Here is a 17,113-nt window from a genome sequence, read left to right as displayed (position 1 = left end):
ACCTGTTTATCTTCTTCATGGTCTTTGTGCAGTCCCACACTTGGGTGATTAGCAAGCTAAGTGAACAGGACAAAGTGTGCTGGCAGCCAGATTAAGCAGATAACCCCAGGGTCCCTTTACCTTTTTCAGGCTTACCTGAGAACCAGAGGTGACATAGCAGGTCAGTGGAAGATGGACCTCAACAACATCTGACCAAAGGACGAGTCCTTCCTGACATGCTCTGACATCCAGAGCATAGTGTGACACAAAGGTCGATGGAGACGACCATGTGCGCACATTGCAGATGTCATCTAGGGACATATCACCCAAGAAGGCCGCAGAAGTGGACACAGCTCTCGTGGAGTGGACTTAATGCTGAGCAGGTAACAGTTGCCCTGGGCAGAGATCCCACACAACACAAAGAGATGGTGGATGTAATCCACTTCTGGGATGGTATCTTGTGATCCTTCTTGGGTTTGCCATAGGCAACAAACAAGTGGGGGTCTCTCTGAAGGGCTGTGTTTTGTTGAGAAAGAGACTAATATTTGCTGTTTATGGAGTTATATCTGCTGACACACCACTTGAACTGTGCATACACATATACCTTAGGCTTAAGAAATGCTACTTGAATCACCTGTTGTGAGAGGTTTTCACATAGAGGGTACCTGACTGCTTTTCATGTTAATGAAGCTTGCAAATACATACAGCTCTTAGCCTTTAAGGAAAGAGAAGCACATTTTCGCCATTGTTAGCAGAAACAACAGCTAAGGAGAGATAATCCCCCATTACCAGAGGACTTGATGTCACGCAATACACGGATCTGATCTACATCTGAATTGCCATTTCCTGGCAGATGTTGCTTTGATTGCCTGGGAAAGCAGAGATCTATCTACACATCAAGGAAGGTCCTGACGCCAAGACTTCACACCTGACCAGATGACTTGTCCCTGAGTTAGAGTTTAGTGTTTCAAATATTGGCCAAACCCCTAAAGTAGACGCCTTTACTACACGCACCAATGGTTGTAGTCATGGGACAGACTTACAGGTAGGTGGGTTTCTAGCTTGGCAAGGTTGCCACCCACCCGAAGACTCACCTATAAAAGCTAGGGACCACGTGCAGGTTCTTTGCTAGCCGCAAACCCTTCATCATCCTCTATCTACTTTTATCCCCTAAAGTCCAGCTTGCTATCGAACAACCCTTTGTCTATTCTTGATCTCTTGGACTGCAGCCAAAGAGGTCCACACTTTGCCGGCTGGTTCTGGCAGTGTGAGTTAGAAATACCCCTAGGTACTATTTTCTTACCCCTCAATTCTTTATTGCAACAGACTAGGCTTCAGGAACAAATAAGTATGAATGTATACCTACCTACCTCCTAAGTAAAAAGGAACTATTTTTCTATTTCTGTACTCCTAAAGGAACTTGATTGTATGTGTGTGAGATTCTGTTTTGTGTGTATGCGATTTTGATATTCTTCAGTAAAAGACAAATTGTTCTGAATTCACCAGTCTCGTCTCTCACTGGGACATTCTAGGGGTGAACCGGACTTCCGTAAACTTTGGCAGGAACCCATATTAAATTTAGTTGCCATCTGCTGTAGATAAAGCAGTTTGGCTAACAGTTCTATTAAGGTAGAGAAATAGGGCTCTATGAATGTTGAGAGAATGTAACGGCCGCTGGCCTTCATCTGTTGGATCCAGAAAGAAGGTAGGTAAAACTGTGGGCTGCAACAGGTGGAACTTCAAGACCACCTTTGATAGAAAAGATGGTTCAGGGGTGTGGCATGACTTTGTCCCTGTGGAAGATAGTAGAAGGGGTGTCCACTGGAGTAACTGCCATTGGCTCAAAAGGCTTGCCCATCAACTTAGCTAGAATGAGGGACAAGGTACACTCAGGTACAAACAGATTCAGAGGGAGATGGAGTCATACCATGCTGTAAGGATCAGGACCTATAGATTTCGAGGCTTCCATTAAGTGCCATCAAGCTGTAAGTTTTTACAGGTTAGTTGCAGCCTGTTTGGGCCAAGCATTAATTAAAGGCACCTGGCGGCCTTGACAGCTGGCAGAAGACACCTTTATCTGGCTGCCAGATAGCAATGGGGATTAACCAACTATGCCCTGATTGGCTAACGGGGGTCATGGGGCTGACAAAAGGGCGATACTGGACATTCTTAGGAGGCTGCCTATCAGGACGGCGAGGATGTCGGAGAAGACTCGGATCAAAGCCTAGGGGAGCTTCAAGCAGAATACCGTTCCTGTCAGAATAGACTCTCTTTCTTAAGCCTTTGGGTGAGACAGTGAGTTCTAAGATTACCCCACGGAGGGAAGCCTACAAGTATTTGGAGGATCAGAGACTCGGCTTCTGCCCAGCACAAGTGGAGTATTGTTATTGTTTTCTTAATGCTGTGATTGTGAGTGGTTTCTGCCTAGCAAACACTCTTCATTATTTGAACAATTTGAATAAATGCAGAGAGACTTCTTTTTATCTGCTGTGTCAGGAGTACTTGCTGAACATCTACGTACATCCTCAAAGGGAACCCAGAAGCAAAGAAGCCTTAACAAAGGACCAGGACCTGGCGAAATCCCTGAGAAGAAGAAGAGATTGGATTTATTCCCCGCCCTTCACTACCCAAGGGAGCCTCAGAGCGGCTTACAAGCTCCTTCCCCTTCCCCTCCCCACAACAGACACCCTGTGAGGTAGGTGGGGCTGAGAGAGTTCTTGAAAGAAACTGCTCTTTTTCAAGGACAGCTGTGCCAGAACTATGGCTTGCCCAAGGCCATCCAGCCAGGTGCAAGTGGAGGAGTGGGGAATCAAACCCGGTTCGCCCAGATTAGAGTCTGCAAACTTAACCACTACACCAAACTGGCTCTCCAGGGCCCAGGTGGCTGTGAGTTCAGCGCCTGAGAAAAGGAGAGGGGTTGTCCTTGGTCCAGACACATGCCCTTAAGGAAAGCTTTGGTAATTCAATGAGAAAAGAGGGCACTGCCCTCTACCAGGTCATGATTGGCTGAGATTGCTGCCGAGTGGACCTTCGGGGAAGAGAAACTGAGTCCAGATTCTTGTAGGGACACCAGGTGTGACAGGACATTGGGCAGTGGGGTCCTTCTACGGTCAAGTTGATGAGCAGACACACAGAAAGAGAAATGTTTCCATTTGGTCTCCTAAGTACAATGGGTACTCGCTTTCCTGGTGTTAAGCAGTACATGGTGTACTTGCAGAAGGAAAGTTTGGGAAGTATTTTCCATGGTGTCAGTTGGAAGAAGCTGGGGTTGTGGTGCAGAACCCTGCTCTGTTGCTGTGACAGGAGGATGGGAACAGGAGGAAACTGAAGATATGTATTCCGTGACAGCTGTAGTAAATGTGGGAACCATGGCTGTCTGGGCCACCATGGCATTACTAGGATGGAAGAAGTTTGGTCATGGATGAGTTTCTGTATGACGCATTGGATTAGCGAGTATGGGGGAAAGAGATAGAATAGTTTCCCCATCTGTTGATGCAAAAAGGCATCTCTGGATGACCCACTGGTCACCGGTACCCTGCAGTAAAAGATATTGCACTTGGTGTTTTCCTTGGGGTAGCTGAAGGCTCTGAAGACAGGAGTTAGGTACTTACAATTGATGGACTATTCATTCTCATCTGATCTGGTTCTGCTGAGGAAGTCCACCTGAGTATTCTGGACCACCGGCACATGAGCAGCAGATATAAGGATGCTGTGTTCCCTGCACCAGTGCCACAGGGCGATGGTTCATTCGCATAATTTGGTTGAGGCTGTGCTCCACCATTTGTTGATATAGTACATCATTCCAAGTTGTTGGTGGCAACTTGTACAACTCAACCCACCAGAAATTGCAGAAAAGACTTCAGAACCCGATGTACCACCGAACAGCTTGAGACAGTTGACATGGAGATGTTGTTCTGCGGCAAGCCATCGACTGTGTGCATAAAGAGTCTGGCAATGGGCTCCTCAGCCCCAAAATGAGGCAGCCATGGAGAGCACAACTTCTGGGGGCAATTGGTGGAATGGCATGCCACTCAGGAGGCTGCTGGCTCACCAGACGAGAGTGGAGAGGACACCCAGAGGGATGGTCAACTGTGGCTGGTGGTAAGGCTTGAAATGGTGTAAGAACCACAGCTGGAGTGGCCTCATGTGTAGCCTCACAAAGGAAATGACTAATGTGGTCGAAGCCATGAGACCCAAGAGGCACTGGACTGATTTTGCCAACTGAACCACTGTCACCATAAACCTTTGAGCCACCGAGCATAGGGTGGAAGCCCTGTCCACACGGAGGTAGGCCCGCTGGTAAGTGTCATGGAGTTGGACACCAATGAACTGAAATACCTGTGTGGGATGTAGGGTAGACTTGGACAAGCTGACACATAGACCTAGACTGGCCAGGAGATGGAGAATGGTCGAGACGTTGGTCTCCAGTTAACGAGAACACTGTGACACTAGAAGCCAGCCATCTATGTATGGGTACACATTATTCCTTACTGTCTGAAGCCTTTGCCACCACAGCCATGCATTTGGCAAATATCCATGGAGTGGTCTACAGTCTGAATGGGAGTACCCAGAATTGGTAATGGCGGCGTCCCACTGCAAAGTGTAGTTAGTGGCGATGCTGTGGCCTGATGGTCACATGGAAGTAGGCGTCCTGGAGGTCAATGGATGCTAAGCAAATGTCCATGGGGAGCAGGGGGAGAATGGTCTGCAGAGTGACCATGCAAAACTTTGTTCTTATGATGTAGCGGTTGAGGTCTCTTAAATCCATAATGGGATGTTTGCCCCCGTTCTGCTTTGGGACGATGAAGCACCTTGAATAAAACCCTTGGCGATGCGCAGCCTGGGGTACCTTTTCGATGGCTCCGTTCACAACCAGAGTTTGTACTTAATCCAGGAGGAAGCAAGATGGAGGCATGGCCACAAAATACAGATTGTGTGTGTGGGAAGATGGGAATTCTACGGCATACCCCACCAGAACGATGGTTAGGACCCAGATGTCTGAGGTGATTGTGTCCCAATTCCAAAGGTAGGGGCATAACCTGGTGCCCACAGGAGGGGTGATGAGATAGGGTAGGGTAGGTTTGTGGTGCTGGCTCGAGTCAAAGAGGATTTCTGGGCTGTTGTGAAGGCCTCTTGCCAGGCTGGGGCTTGGACTTGGGCTGGTATGGTTGCTTAGGAGGGACAGACTTCTGTCTCCAAATGTCTGGGATCCCTGGCACTTGGGGTAGGTAGTCTTCCATTGCCTAGGTTTAAACTGGTGCTGGGCATGTGGCTGTGTGACCCTGAAGTTCCTTGCGCGCTTCCTGCTGTCATCCACATTGGTCAGAGTTTCATTGGTGGTTGCATGGAACAGGTCTTCACCATCAAAGGGCATATCTTCCACCTTGGCCTGGTTGAAGTGATGTGGCTTACCAAGCATGGTAATGAAAGGCAACGGCTGTGGCTAAAGTTTTGGATGAGCAGGTGATAGTGAGCTTGTGTGCCTTTATTAGTTGCTTTGAGACTCTGCAGATCTCTGCTACTGTGGAGGTGGCTGCTTGCTGAGTGGACGATGGTAGGTTCTGAATTAAAGAGCACAAATTGGTCGGCCAGAAGGAAATTGTAAGCAGCCAGGTAGGAGAGGTAATTGTGCATCTTGGTTATGATGGTTGTTAGAGTATACCTTCCTAGCCCGTGTGTCAATCTTCCTCCATTCCTGATCCGGGGGAGCGGCATGCTGAACCTGCTTAGATTTAGAGGCGAGTGTACAATCACTGAGTGTGGGGGTGGGGGTGGGGGAATAAATTTTTTGCATCCAACTGTTGTATAAGGCTTCGTATCTCTAAGACGTAGTGACGATCGAGGCAGGCTTATCCCATGCTTCCTTCAGGCCCTCTAAGTGCATGGGAAACATTGGCTAGGATGGCTGCTGGAGGCAGGTCAGATTGCACCAGTTTGTGTACCGTATCTGTGACCTTAGGCATGTCACTTGTACCTGCAAGGCTTCTGCATGGGTCAAATAAGTTCCAGGTATGATTTTGAGCCATCAGAGGGTGAAAGGGAGCCCTGATGGACAACTCCGGATATAGGGGATGTGGATAGGCTCGTCCCCATCCAAGGTGTCGGTATTGACACTGGATGGCTCAGTGGGAGACATCTGTATATCCCCCATCAGTGGGGGAAGATCTGGCATGTGGGTCAGACTGACAGACTGCCGAGGGAAGCAGCAAGGAGTGGGCCTCAATCCTAAAGTTGCTGTTGGTATGTCACGGTGAGGGTGAGATGGAGGGTCCACTGAAAGGTCAGTGTGGCAGTGGGGAGTACTTGAATCCGACGGGTGAGTTGTTCATATGGTCTTGGAGTGATGGCACAGAGAGTTATAATACAATGAACCACAAGACTGGAGGAGAAAAAAAATAAAAAATAAAGGAAGACGGAGGAAAGAAGAAAAAAAAGACTGGAGGAGAACAGATGTTACTCCAATTTTCAAAAAAGGGAGGAGGGATGACCCAGGAAATAAAAGGCCAGTCTGTCTGACCTCTGTCCCAGGGAAGATACTGGAGCTGATTTTAAAGAGATCTATCTGCGAGCATCTAAAGAACAACTTGGTGATCCGGGGAAGTCAACACGGATTTGTCCCCAACAGGTCCTGCCAGACCAACTTCATTTCCTTCTTTAATCAAGTTATGAGCTTACCAGATCAAGGGAATGCTGTTGAATGTTGTTTATCTGGATTTCAGTAAAGCTTTTGACAGGGTTCCCCATGATGTTCTGATGGGTAAACCAGAGGACTGTGGACTGGACTCTAGGATAGTTAGGTGGACAGGGAAATGGTTGGAGAACCTCACTAAAAGAGTAGTTGTCAACAGCATTTCATCTGCAAATAACAGGAAGCATGAAACAAGAAACCTGTTTTATAATTGTTATGATGGAGAAAAGGAAAACAACGAAATGACCAAGCCACACACACCACTGAAATAAACCTGTTTCTTTCCTGTTTTCAACAAGCCTACTGTGTATTCCCTTCAAGCCCACAGTCCCCTCAGAACAGGCCAAGTGAATGCCAGGTGGCACAGTGACTCCAGGCATTACCCTCGTTGAGGACTAGTAGACTAAGTGGTCCCAAAAGCCTCAGTTACAAAAAAATGAATGTATTTTTTAAAAAGAAGTTTGGAGGGTATGACATTTAAGTCTCCAGTTTCCAAGTCTGGAGATGGCGTGTTGTCACGCCACCTGCTTAGCAGAGTCAGCAAGGAAGGTATGCCCTCTTCAGTAATTAAAAACAACAACAACAAAACACAGGTCACATTCTTAAACAGCAAGGACTGAAAACTAAAACAAAACTCAGGACTGCTCCAGCACAATACAACCATACTTTGACCTGAGCCTACACAAGCATAGAGCTTCCTCTGCAGTTTTTTTTTAAACAGATGTTCAGTTTGCATTTTATAGCACAGAGAGTATGTTTTATGGCACATTTCATCATAACAAAAAGGAGAATGCTCATATAAGCAGTATTATCCAAAGGTGATAAAATCCCTGTTTAGTCCATATTAGCACATCTCCCTATACCCATGATTTCTCACAGCCTTTTTTTTTGCCAGCAGAAACCTTGATCTGATGCCAAAGAGACCAGTGTCTGCTCAAGAACAATTCGCTTGCATTGTTAAGAAAGTCATCTGGATGTCACAGAAAGAAATACCATCAGTCTTAAACTCTGACTGTTTACATAGCCAAAGCTTAAAAAAAAAAAAACCCTAACAAAAACAGAAGCTACTGCGTCTCTTCCTCAAGATAAGCAAGCTTAAAAGCAAACATTACATCCTACTCCCAGAGACAAACCACTTTTAACAGGCAATGCTGAAGTTATTTCAATTATTCATATGCAATATTCATTGTCTGAGGAGGACTAGTTATTTCTGATGGGGGGAAAATGGAACTGGCAGCTTGCAGAAGGTTATGCAATAACACGGCGTCTCGGCAAGTTCGGAAAATAAAGCTTACAGAAGAAGCCGTTCCCTTTTATGTTGGGCAAAAACTGTAGAATCCCTCATCTCAGCATTTCCCAGCAGCATCCTTTTAAATGTAAACATCCATAAAGCTGTCAGCATCATACAACAAATGGCTAAATAATACATTGGATCAGCAAGCCAGCGCTTGCATTTTCCTCATGCAGCCCCATTACCGAGTTGCGCTAGCTCTGTGTCAGGGAATCAATAGGCTCTGATTTTGCTTTCCAGATGCCAGTTATGATTCTCCTGCTTAATGTAAATAGGGAATGGGCCTGGTTTTCTAAAAACAACAATAACAGAAGTCTTGTGCAAAAACAAACTTTTTTAAAAAGTGAGACTACGTTACTGAATTTCATGCTGTATAGCTAAAAAACAATATGTACAAAGACAAATATGGTCATACAGTCCATAGACATGAAAAGATAGAGCCACAGGAACTGTGTAAAGTGCGCTCAATGTTTCTTTAACGATAGCAATAATGTTATAGATATGAAAATTACAAAAGTGATACTAATACACTCAAATTGTAAATCCAGTTACATATGAAAGAAGATAACAACGACATTCCGGAGACCCACCGTCGTTGTTATCTTCTATCATATGTAACTGGATTTACAATTTGAGTGTATTAGTATCACTTTTGTAATTTTCATATCTATAACATTATTGCTATCGTTAAAGAAACATTGAGCGCACTTTACACAGTTCCTGTGGCTCTATCTTTTCATAGCTAAAAAACAATTGCAACAAGCAAATGAAAACTTCGGTTTTCTGGCTGTGCGGAAGGTGGGGACAGTTCAGCTCCTCTTCTCTAGAGGCCTCTAAGGCCAGACTACCCTCTGCTGCTGTCCACTGCGGCAGTGCCCAGAAAGCCCCAACTCTTCACTGAAAATAAGGAAGGGAAGCTGCCTTGAGCCAAGAGGAAACGTGTGGTATAAATATTTTAATAAATATATAAACAAGCATTGGCCACACACTTCCTGGCTGTGCAAGTCATAACCAGTGAAGGACATGAATGAATCTATCTGTATCTCTATTGTATTATCCACCACATTTGTCTATGGTCTTTTTGCCGTTGGTCTTGTTACACGGGTTTCCTCAAGGACGTGCTCCTTTTCCTTTATGGGACCAAAACCAAACCAAAGGACAAATACAGCAGAAAAGTCTTTTGCTATTTGAATAAATAATAAACAACGTAAAATAAGATTGCCTGGGCATATATAAAAAGTCGTCTAGCCCCATGGTATGTCGGACTGCAGAAACTGGTGCTTTAGAAAGTCTTAATAACTACAAAGAGACTCAAAGAGGACTGGCTTTCTACAGAAAGAGAACAGTGCTAATTTATTACCAGAAACCAGGAAGGTTGTTTAATTCATACCTTAGCAGCAGCTGCTATCTGCTCCAGTGCCAAAGCATGAAGATCTTGATCTCTGCTTTCCACAAGCAGCTTCAGGGATGGCAGGAGAAGGGACTGGTTAAGCAGTTGCAAACAGAGGTCTTTTATACACTGAAAAGAAGAATAAAGAGTGTGTAGTGAGATGTCAGGGGACACCACAGGAACATAACTCACACTGAAGTTCAGCATTATCTTGTATTGAGCAAAATGAAAGTCAAACCTTTTAAAATAAACAATGCCCCCAGTGGAAATTAAGTCTGTTGGAAAGGTTTAAAGAAAAAAAATACTAAGTAAAAACAAGGATGCTTGCTACATTGCAGATAAAGTCAACTGAGAATACCTATTATGTTATCTGAACAGAGAAGAATCAAGCCACTGCTTACTCCTTGTGAGGATAATGTCCTCCCTGCCCTGAGCTCACTAAGGGTGTTTATAACCAGAGAGGGGAACACTTACGTTATCTGAGAAAATTCTGCAGAAGTATTAAAGCAGTAAACCATTAGATTCAAGAAAAAATATTCCTGCCACTGTCCAGATCCATGAACATTCCCCTTGGAAATTGCCCAGTGACTACACCCATTCACTGGCTGCAGTTATCAATTAAATGCACCTTATTCCTTGAAATCACCAGGATTACAAAAATTAAGTGCCAATACTTTTTCTTTAGGGAATGGCACATTAAAATCGCACAGGGTTCAGCTTTAATACCATGGGCAACTCTTTTACATAAAGGCAGGGTATTACAGATAAGAAGCAGGGCAAAACAACATAATAGCAGAACACCAGAAATTCAGTCCAAGATGACCCTGGCCATATAACTCACACTTATAACAGCACCAAGACAGGGTGGGGATAGAGTGAGAGCATGCCCATGCACACAATAAGAGTCCTGTGGGTTTTTTAAAACCTCCTAAACCCCACCTTCTTTATGTAGTTAATTTATAGGCTGTCTTTCCATAATAAATACATCCAAGGCAGCTAACATAATAAACCAAAGCTGTGCAACCTCTTCTCTGCCTCATAACATTTAAATAGGGTCTTTCAGGAGCATGCAGAAGTGAACCAAAATCTACATATACATTCCTAGTATGTCAGAGATAGGATTAAACATAAGAAATTAAACACAGGCCTATTCAGTGAAGACTGGCTGCTCTGCAGACTCCCCAAAAGGAGTTTGCCAAGAAGAAGAAGAAAGGAGGAGGAGGAGGAGATTGGATTTATACCCCACCCTTCACTTGGAGTCTCAGAGCTGCTTACAATCTCCTATCCCTCCCCCTCCCCACAACAGACACCCTGTGAGGTAGATGGGGCTGAGAGAGCTCTGACAGAAACTGCTCTTTTACAAGGACAGCTGTGCCAGAACTATGGCTTGCCCAAGGTCATCCAGCAGCTGCAAGTGGAGAAGTGGGGAATCAAACCCTGTTCTCCCAGATTAGAGTCCGTGCACTTAACCATTACACCAAACTGGCTCTCTATAAAATGGCTACAGAGAGCTCAATCAAACTCAGGAGTACCATTAGGGATGTGTGCTCGGAATAAACTGAACTGAAAAATATCAGATAAATAATAGGTATTTATTGGGTATTTTCTCAGCTGATCACTGAGGGGGCTAGTGATTTGGCTCTCCAAAAATATTTTGGGTGTTTTTGGGGGGGTCGCTGGATAGCTGTAGTTACAGGAATGTATTCTCAGCTTGGAGAAGGCACTTAAAGTTTAAATGCCTTCAGAGTTCACTGGCTGTGGTGGGAAGGTTTAAATGCCTTTGGAGTTCACTCCATGCTGCAGCTTGGAGAAGGCATTTACACTTTAAATGTTTTCGGAGTTCACTCACTGTGGCACAGATTTGCACTGTGGCTTGGAGAAGGCATTTAAAGGGAATGCATCCCTTTAAACACCTTTCCCCCCTTCATTGTAAACAATGGAGGATGGGGGCACCTTCTTCTGGGGCCCATAGAATTGGACCCCCTCGTCCAATCTTTTTGAAACTTTGGGAGGGGGCTTGAGGAGAGAGACCAGTGGCTATGCTGCAAATTTTGTGCCTCTGCGTCAAAAAATAGCCCCGCAAGACCCAGATAACCCCAAATAGATTCTCCATTAGAGCCTATGGGGACCATTGACTATAATGGACCCCATAGGGTATAATGGAGCCAATTGTTTTTGGCAATTCTGAATATTTCCCAAATCCCAATACCATACCAATAATGGGATTCAGGAATATCAGGAAATACCAATATTTTTCAGGTTCAGTATACCAAACCTGAAAAATACCGATTTTTTTGTGCACACCCCTAATCACCACACATCCTGATTGGCCGTTATTGCAGGAAACATCACTATCAGCTGCTTAACTGGGATGAAAGGGTTGTAAGCATGTGTTGGGGGGGGGAAGAATGGGTGTTTTGAGGCTGATTCCTGATTTGTGACTGCAGCTAACTGGCAACCATCATATATGCACAACCCTGAGAAGTGAGACATCTGAATCATCTGTAGGTATATTTCCTCTAGGTATACTTCCCCATGTGCTCTGCTTACAAATCTGTTTCCTTTTTTGCCCCCACCACCTGAAAAATGTTGTTTAGAGTTCTTTCGAAAGACGTTTTATAGTTCTTCTGTCAAACATCCTAAGATGTGGCTTGTTCACTTAACGTTTTGATAGGTTTGCAGACATAAAATGTTAACGGGCACTATAAAACTGCTGTCGCACCCCATGTTGTACATCTTAACAACTTTCAGCACTTATTTATCTAAATGTTGTGCCACAGCAATAAACTGTGCTGTACACTAAGCTGTACACTGAAAATGTGTAGAAATACACAAGGCTGGGGGTTCATTCTGTGCTCTCTAGGGCTTGTATGTACTAAGCTGTACACTGAAAATTTGTAGAAATACACAAGGCTGAGGGTTCATTCTGTGCTCTCTAGGGCTTGTTTTTGTTATGATTTACCAGAAATAAATCATTAAAAGTATAGAAGGATTTAAAAAGTTTAAGACTTCTGATATATAATAAAATGATTATTTTAATCCCACTACCAGCCTTTTTCTTGAGTGTGCAGGTGGCCAGTTTTAGGTCACTGATAAGCAAGCAATAAATAAACTTGAGGCTACATGTACAATCAAGTCCCTAATTCCCCCCCCCCTCACCAGCTAGGCTAGGCAGAGAAGTAGGATCAGTCAGAATGCATCACAATAGAACTAAAAATTGATCCAGTAAAATAATATAAGATTTCTGCAATCCTAGTCCGGTTAACTTGCTTATTAAATGCCTCATACTATCAACTGCATTGACTTACATTCGTGCAATCCATTTTGAGTCCCGGTGAGAAAGATGGACTATAAATAACATACATAACAAATTAAAAATATCAGGCTTCTGATACTTCACCTCAAACTCTAAGGTCTGATTAATATGTTATTAGTGTGGCATGGTTTCTTCTATACTGCGGAAGGAAGGGGAGGGTCATAACTCCATAACTTATGTGTGGAAGGATCCAGGTTCAACCCAGGATACACCAAGGAAAAGGGAAGTTATGTGGAAGGAATGGAAGCAACCTTTGCCCCAGGCCTTGGAAAGCTTCTGCCAGTTGGGAGTATTGAGCCAGCTGAACTGAATGGTCAAAATAAATAAAGCTCCAAAATTACCCTAGTGCATCTTTAAATGTATCATGTTAAAGAACTACCTTGATCCAATTTGGGGGACTCATCGCTCAACAGCAGACCACGTGCCTTGTGTGCAGAAGGACACACGTCTGGTTGCTGGAGCAGATCTGGGAGAGGCCCTTGCTTGAGTTCTTGAAAAACTGTGGCCTTAAAGAGTTTTTAGACCACACAGACAGCAGCTTCGTATGAACATGTGTTTAGTTGCCCCAAGTAATGTTAGAATACTGGGATCATTCACATGTTGGAATAAGAGGTTCACGACAGCATCCCTGAATGCACTGCTGGGAGAACCATCCAAGCTGCCTGGTTTGAAACAGCTGTCACAATCAAAACATGTGTCCGGAGTTCCATGGTTTTTAACCGTAGAGCATTAAGTGTGATTTTTTTCAATAAATCGCCTGAATGCAGTTATTTATGGGGAAGTCTATGAGCAGTGGAAACAGAATTAAACCAATGACAGCTTTTATGAGGAAGGTTCGTCAAACTCTGTTGTCTGACAAGTTCTGCCATCCTAAATTCTGCAACACAGAGGCACACCTGAACACACATCCTCAGCTAGGGTTGCCAAGTCCTCATCTCATGAAGAGCGGGGGAGTCCAGTGCTGGTCTGGGAGTCCATGCGCGCGCAAAGCGCACCGCAATTACGTCACTCGGAAGTGACGCAATCACATCGGGCACATTGGGGGTGGGGCCACAATCACCCGAGGGAAAACCATAGAGTTTTCCCTTGGATGATTGTGGCCCCGCCCCCAATGTGCCCGACGTGATTGCGTCACTTCTGGGTGACGTGCTGACGCTGGGCATGTCGCGTGCTTTGGAGGTGGGGTTCCCCCCGGGGCCCGATCCGCCGCCGGCGGGTAATGGGCCTCTCGGGCGGGGTTCTCCCCGCCTCCCGGGGGGACTTGGCAAGCCTATCCTCAGCTGCACGATCATATGGTAAACTGGGGTGGGTGGGCACTACCAGGAGTTATGGATGACCATATTTGCTCATGGCTAGAGCTGCATTAAGGCCGTTCAGCAGAACTTCTGCAGGAGCCAATGAACCCAGGTTATGCAACAGCAATGCCTAATGGACAAAGGAAGAAATCTGCAGCTGACAACATAAATTCAAAGCTTCATGTTCTTCTGTTTAACCACGGAAGCACAGCACTGAATCCTGTGCAGAGATATCAAAGTCACTTCTTACAAGAATATAGTCAGATTTATACTCACCTCTACAGACAGCATGTGTTTCGTCTCATATAAAGACCTGCAGATCTTTAGAATCTCATTCCCCACATTCTTCTTATGCTCTGGTAGACTTTTCACAAGCATCGCACTTCCCAGTTTCACCCAAGGATTATTACTTGCACATGTGCTAAATTGCAGGCAAAAAAGGATAGTATTTAAAGTACACAGACCTAGCAAACAAGAAGAATTGTGTGTATATCTATATGCATATATCTATAACTGTCTTCTTGTATACACAAAGATGCAAACTTCGACAAACACATAAATCACATTCTGATACCAGAGAAGAAATTAAGACATTTACAGAACTGAAAAGATACTTGTCTTGTAATTATTATTTATTTACTTTATTTATATTCCACCTTTCTCCCCAGTGGGAACCCAAAGCAGCTTACATCATTCTACTTTCCTCGTTTTATCCACAAAACAACTGTGTGAGGTAGGTTAGGCTGAGTGTGTGACTGGCCCAAGGTCACCCAAGCAAGCTTCCATGGCACAGTGAAAATCTGAACCTGGGTCTCCTAGATCCTAGTCCAACCAACTACACTACGCTGGTGAAAAGAAAAGGAAATGTTGGATTTGCTGTTTCCTGTTCTCCAAGAGGGAAGGTCAGCTAGTTATAGGGAAAGGCATTCTCAAGGTAATATTTACCTAGTACCTACCCTTAAGGCCCTAAACAGTATTCCAAAAACGTGTTCTAAATTAAATAGATGAAAGAAACCAAACATTTACATTCATGTGGTATTTGACATGATTTTAGACAGCCATGTGATCTATGACTTTTTTGCTAACAGTCGCAGAGCAAAGTGAAAGAAAGGGTTAGCAGTTGTGATTAATCAGAGTGAAGGCAAGTGTGATGAAGCTGGTAAATATTCAGTAAGCTATAAGAGAGGCAGATTGGCCGGGAATGCCAACAGATAAGCTGAGACTGCTAATGTCAGCTATGACTTAAAAACAGATAGGACACCGATTATGATCAGAGGTAAATGTTAAATACCATATATTAATGATCCCTTTTAAATCCACCATACTAGAACACTGACTGGACGTCTCATGAGCTGTTTAAGGTTGGCATTCATTACATATTATTTAAAGACATAATCTTACTGTGGCTTTAATCTAGGATGGGCTTTTTAAGAAAATACTCAAAGGCTCCAAATACCTGTTGTTAACGCTTTACAGTTTTGAAGGAGATATGTCGTGGATTTAACAAAAATATTTCACTGAGGTCAAATAATATCTACACATAAGCTCACTGAGTGACAGAAGGCAAGAGAGTTTAATAGCACACAGACGTCCCAGGATTGGCCTCCCCCCACATAACTTTCCTTCTTTCCTGTGGCAGCTCAAAATGCCTCTCTCAATCCTGTTCCTAGGGGACAGCAGACACCCCAGGAATCGTATCTGGAGGGTCATTTCAGGCTGCTGAGGGAGGGGGAAGGTAGGAAAACCATGCTCCATAGGCAGAAAACCTTGAACTTGTGGAACCCGGGATTCCAAGGCAGTTTGCAAAAGGGTCCTTACGAATGCAGATCTTCCTCATCTCCCCCTTTTCACCAGTAGCCCCCCATGTTTGCTGAAAAGCTGATGGTTGGTATCAAGGAGGCCCTGTACACAACATGCTGCAAAATTCTGCTGTGCCCAGAATTCTGACTGGAGTGGGCCACAGGGACCATATCAGTCCAGCTGTGACCCAGGCACTCAACAGCATCAGTGAGTCCATCTGGTCAGCAGGGGCATGGCCTGAGGTGGGCCTTACTGCGCTTCCCCCTGGCAGGCCTGCCCCCCCCTTCTATTTAAGGTAGCAAAGCCAGAGAGCTCTGCACAGTTTGTTCCGGGTCTTGACCACGTGCTGCCTCGGCAAACTCTCCTGGCAATCAGCTGTTCTTTGGGAGAATGCTTGATGCAGCTGCAACGTTCAGTGGCCAGTTGTTGGCTGTTTGGAGGGAGCATGCACTGAGGCAGTTGCAGCTGAGCATCTTGTGGGAGTGGCAGCAGCGGCACTGGGGTGACTTGGGGATGGACCACAGGTTGGCAGTACCTCTTCCTTTGCTCCTTCTTCCCTCTTCTGGGCTGCTGGGGTCTCTCTCTCCCCGTTGAAGTGCTGCATTACATCTCCACATTTTTCTAGGGGGGCCCTGCTTCCATAGGCAGGAACATTACCCCCTCCCTCCATCTTTGTTCTACTGCCAAGGTATTCGGGCAGTGCCGCTTACATGTAGCAATGGGGGTTGCCCATTTAAGCTAGGACACATGGCCCCTTACCCTCTAAGAGCTGGCCACTTACACACAGACTGGGGGTGGTCCATTTATACTATGACACATGACCCCTTACCCTCTAGGAGCCGGCTGGCCCAGCGAACACATAGCCAGCCAGCATCCAACCTTCCTGAGGCAAAGACAGAATTAATCATTCCCGGCTGGGAGAGGCCTCCAGGTGTTGGGGGGAGGAGTGCATTTTTATCTCCATTGTGCATCTTCTGGACTCATGTTCTCGTGCGCTCAGCATTCATTGATCATACTTGTGTTTAACTTGTTTCACAGCCCGAGTAATTTTTATTTGCTTTATTAAAATTTAATTTACCAAGGCGCTCCTAGATAATTTAATAAGTAAATATATCTATACAAAACACACAGTAATGTGTGTGGCGTAGTGGTTAAGAGCAGCAGACTCTAATCTGAAGAACTGGGTTTGATTCCCCACTCCTCCACATGCAGCCAGCTGGGTGACCTTGGGTCAGTCACAGTTCTCAAAGAGCTATTCGCTCAAGAGCAGTACTCTCAGAGCTCTCTCAATCCCATCTACCTCACAGGGTGTCTGTTGTGGGGAGAGGAGGGGAATGAGATTGTAAGCCACTCT

The 17,113-nt window shown here is 45.0% G+C and overlaps 1 protein-coding gene across 1 annotated transcript in view; it reads right to left on the bottom strand.

The window, feature by feature from the left end:
* Window positions 1–17,113, bottom strand: part of NBAS (neuroblastoma amplified sequence) — a 275,647-nt gene that overhangs the window by 13,102 nt on the left and 245,432 nt on the right. Inside the window, exons 50-51 of the mRNA XM_015413856.1 lie at window positions 14,236–14,380; window positions 9,349–9,477 (exon numbers count right to left, since the gene is read on the bottom strand). Of these exons, the coding sequence (XP_015269342.1) occupies window positions 9,349–9,477; window positions 14,236–14,380 (274 nt within the window). The remainder of the gene's footprint in view (window positions 1–9,348; window positions 9,478–14,235; window positions 14,381–17,113) is intronic.

Source organism: Gekko japonicus, unplaced genomic scaffold (assembly GCF_001447785.1).
Source record: "Gekko japonicus isolate JY-2015 unplaced genomic scaffold, Gekko_japonicus_V1.1 scaffold1126, whole genome shotgun sequence".
In the NCBI taxonomy this organism is placed as follows: domain Eukaryota; kingdom Metazoa; phylum Chordata; class Lepidosauria; order Squamata; family Gekkonidae; genus Gekko; species Gekko japonicus.
This window is presented reverse-complemented; position numbering and strand designations above follow the sequence as displayed.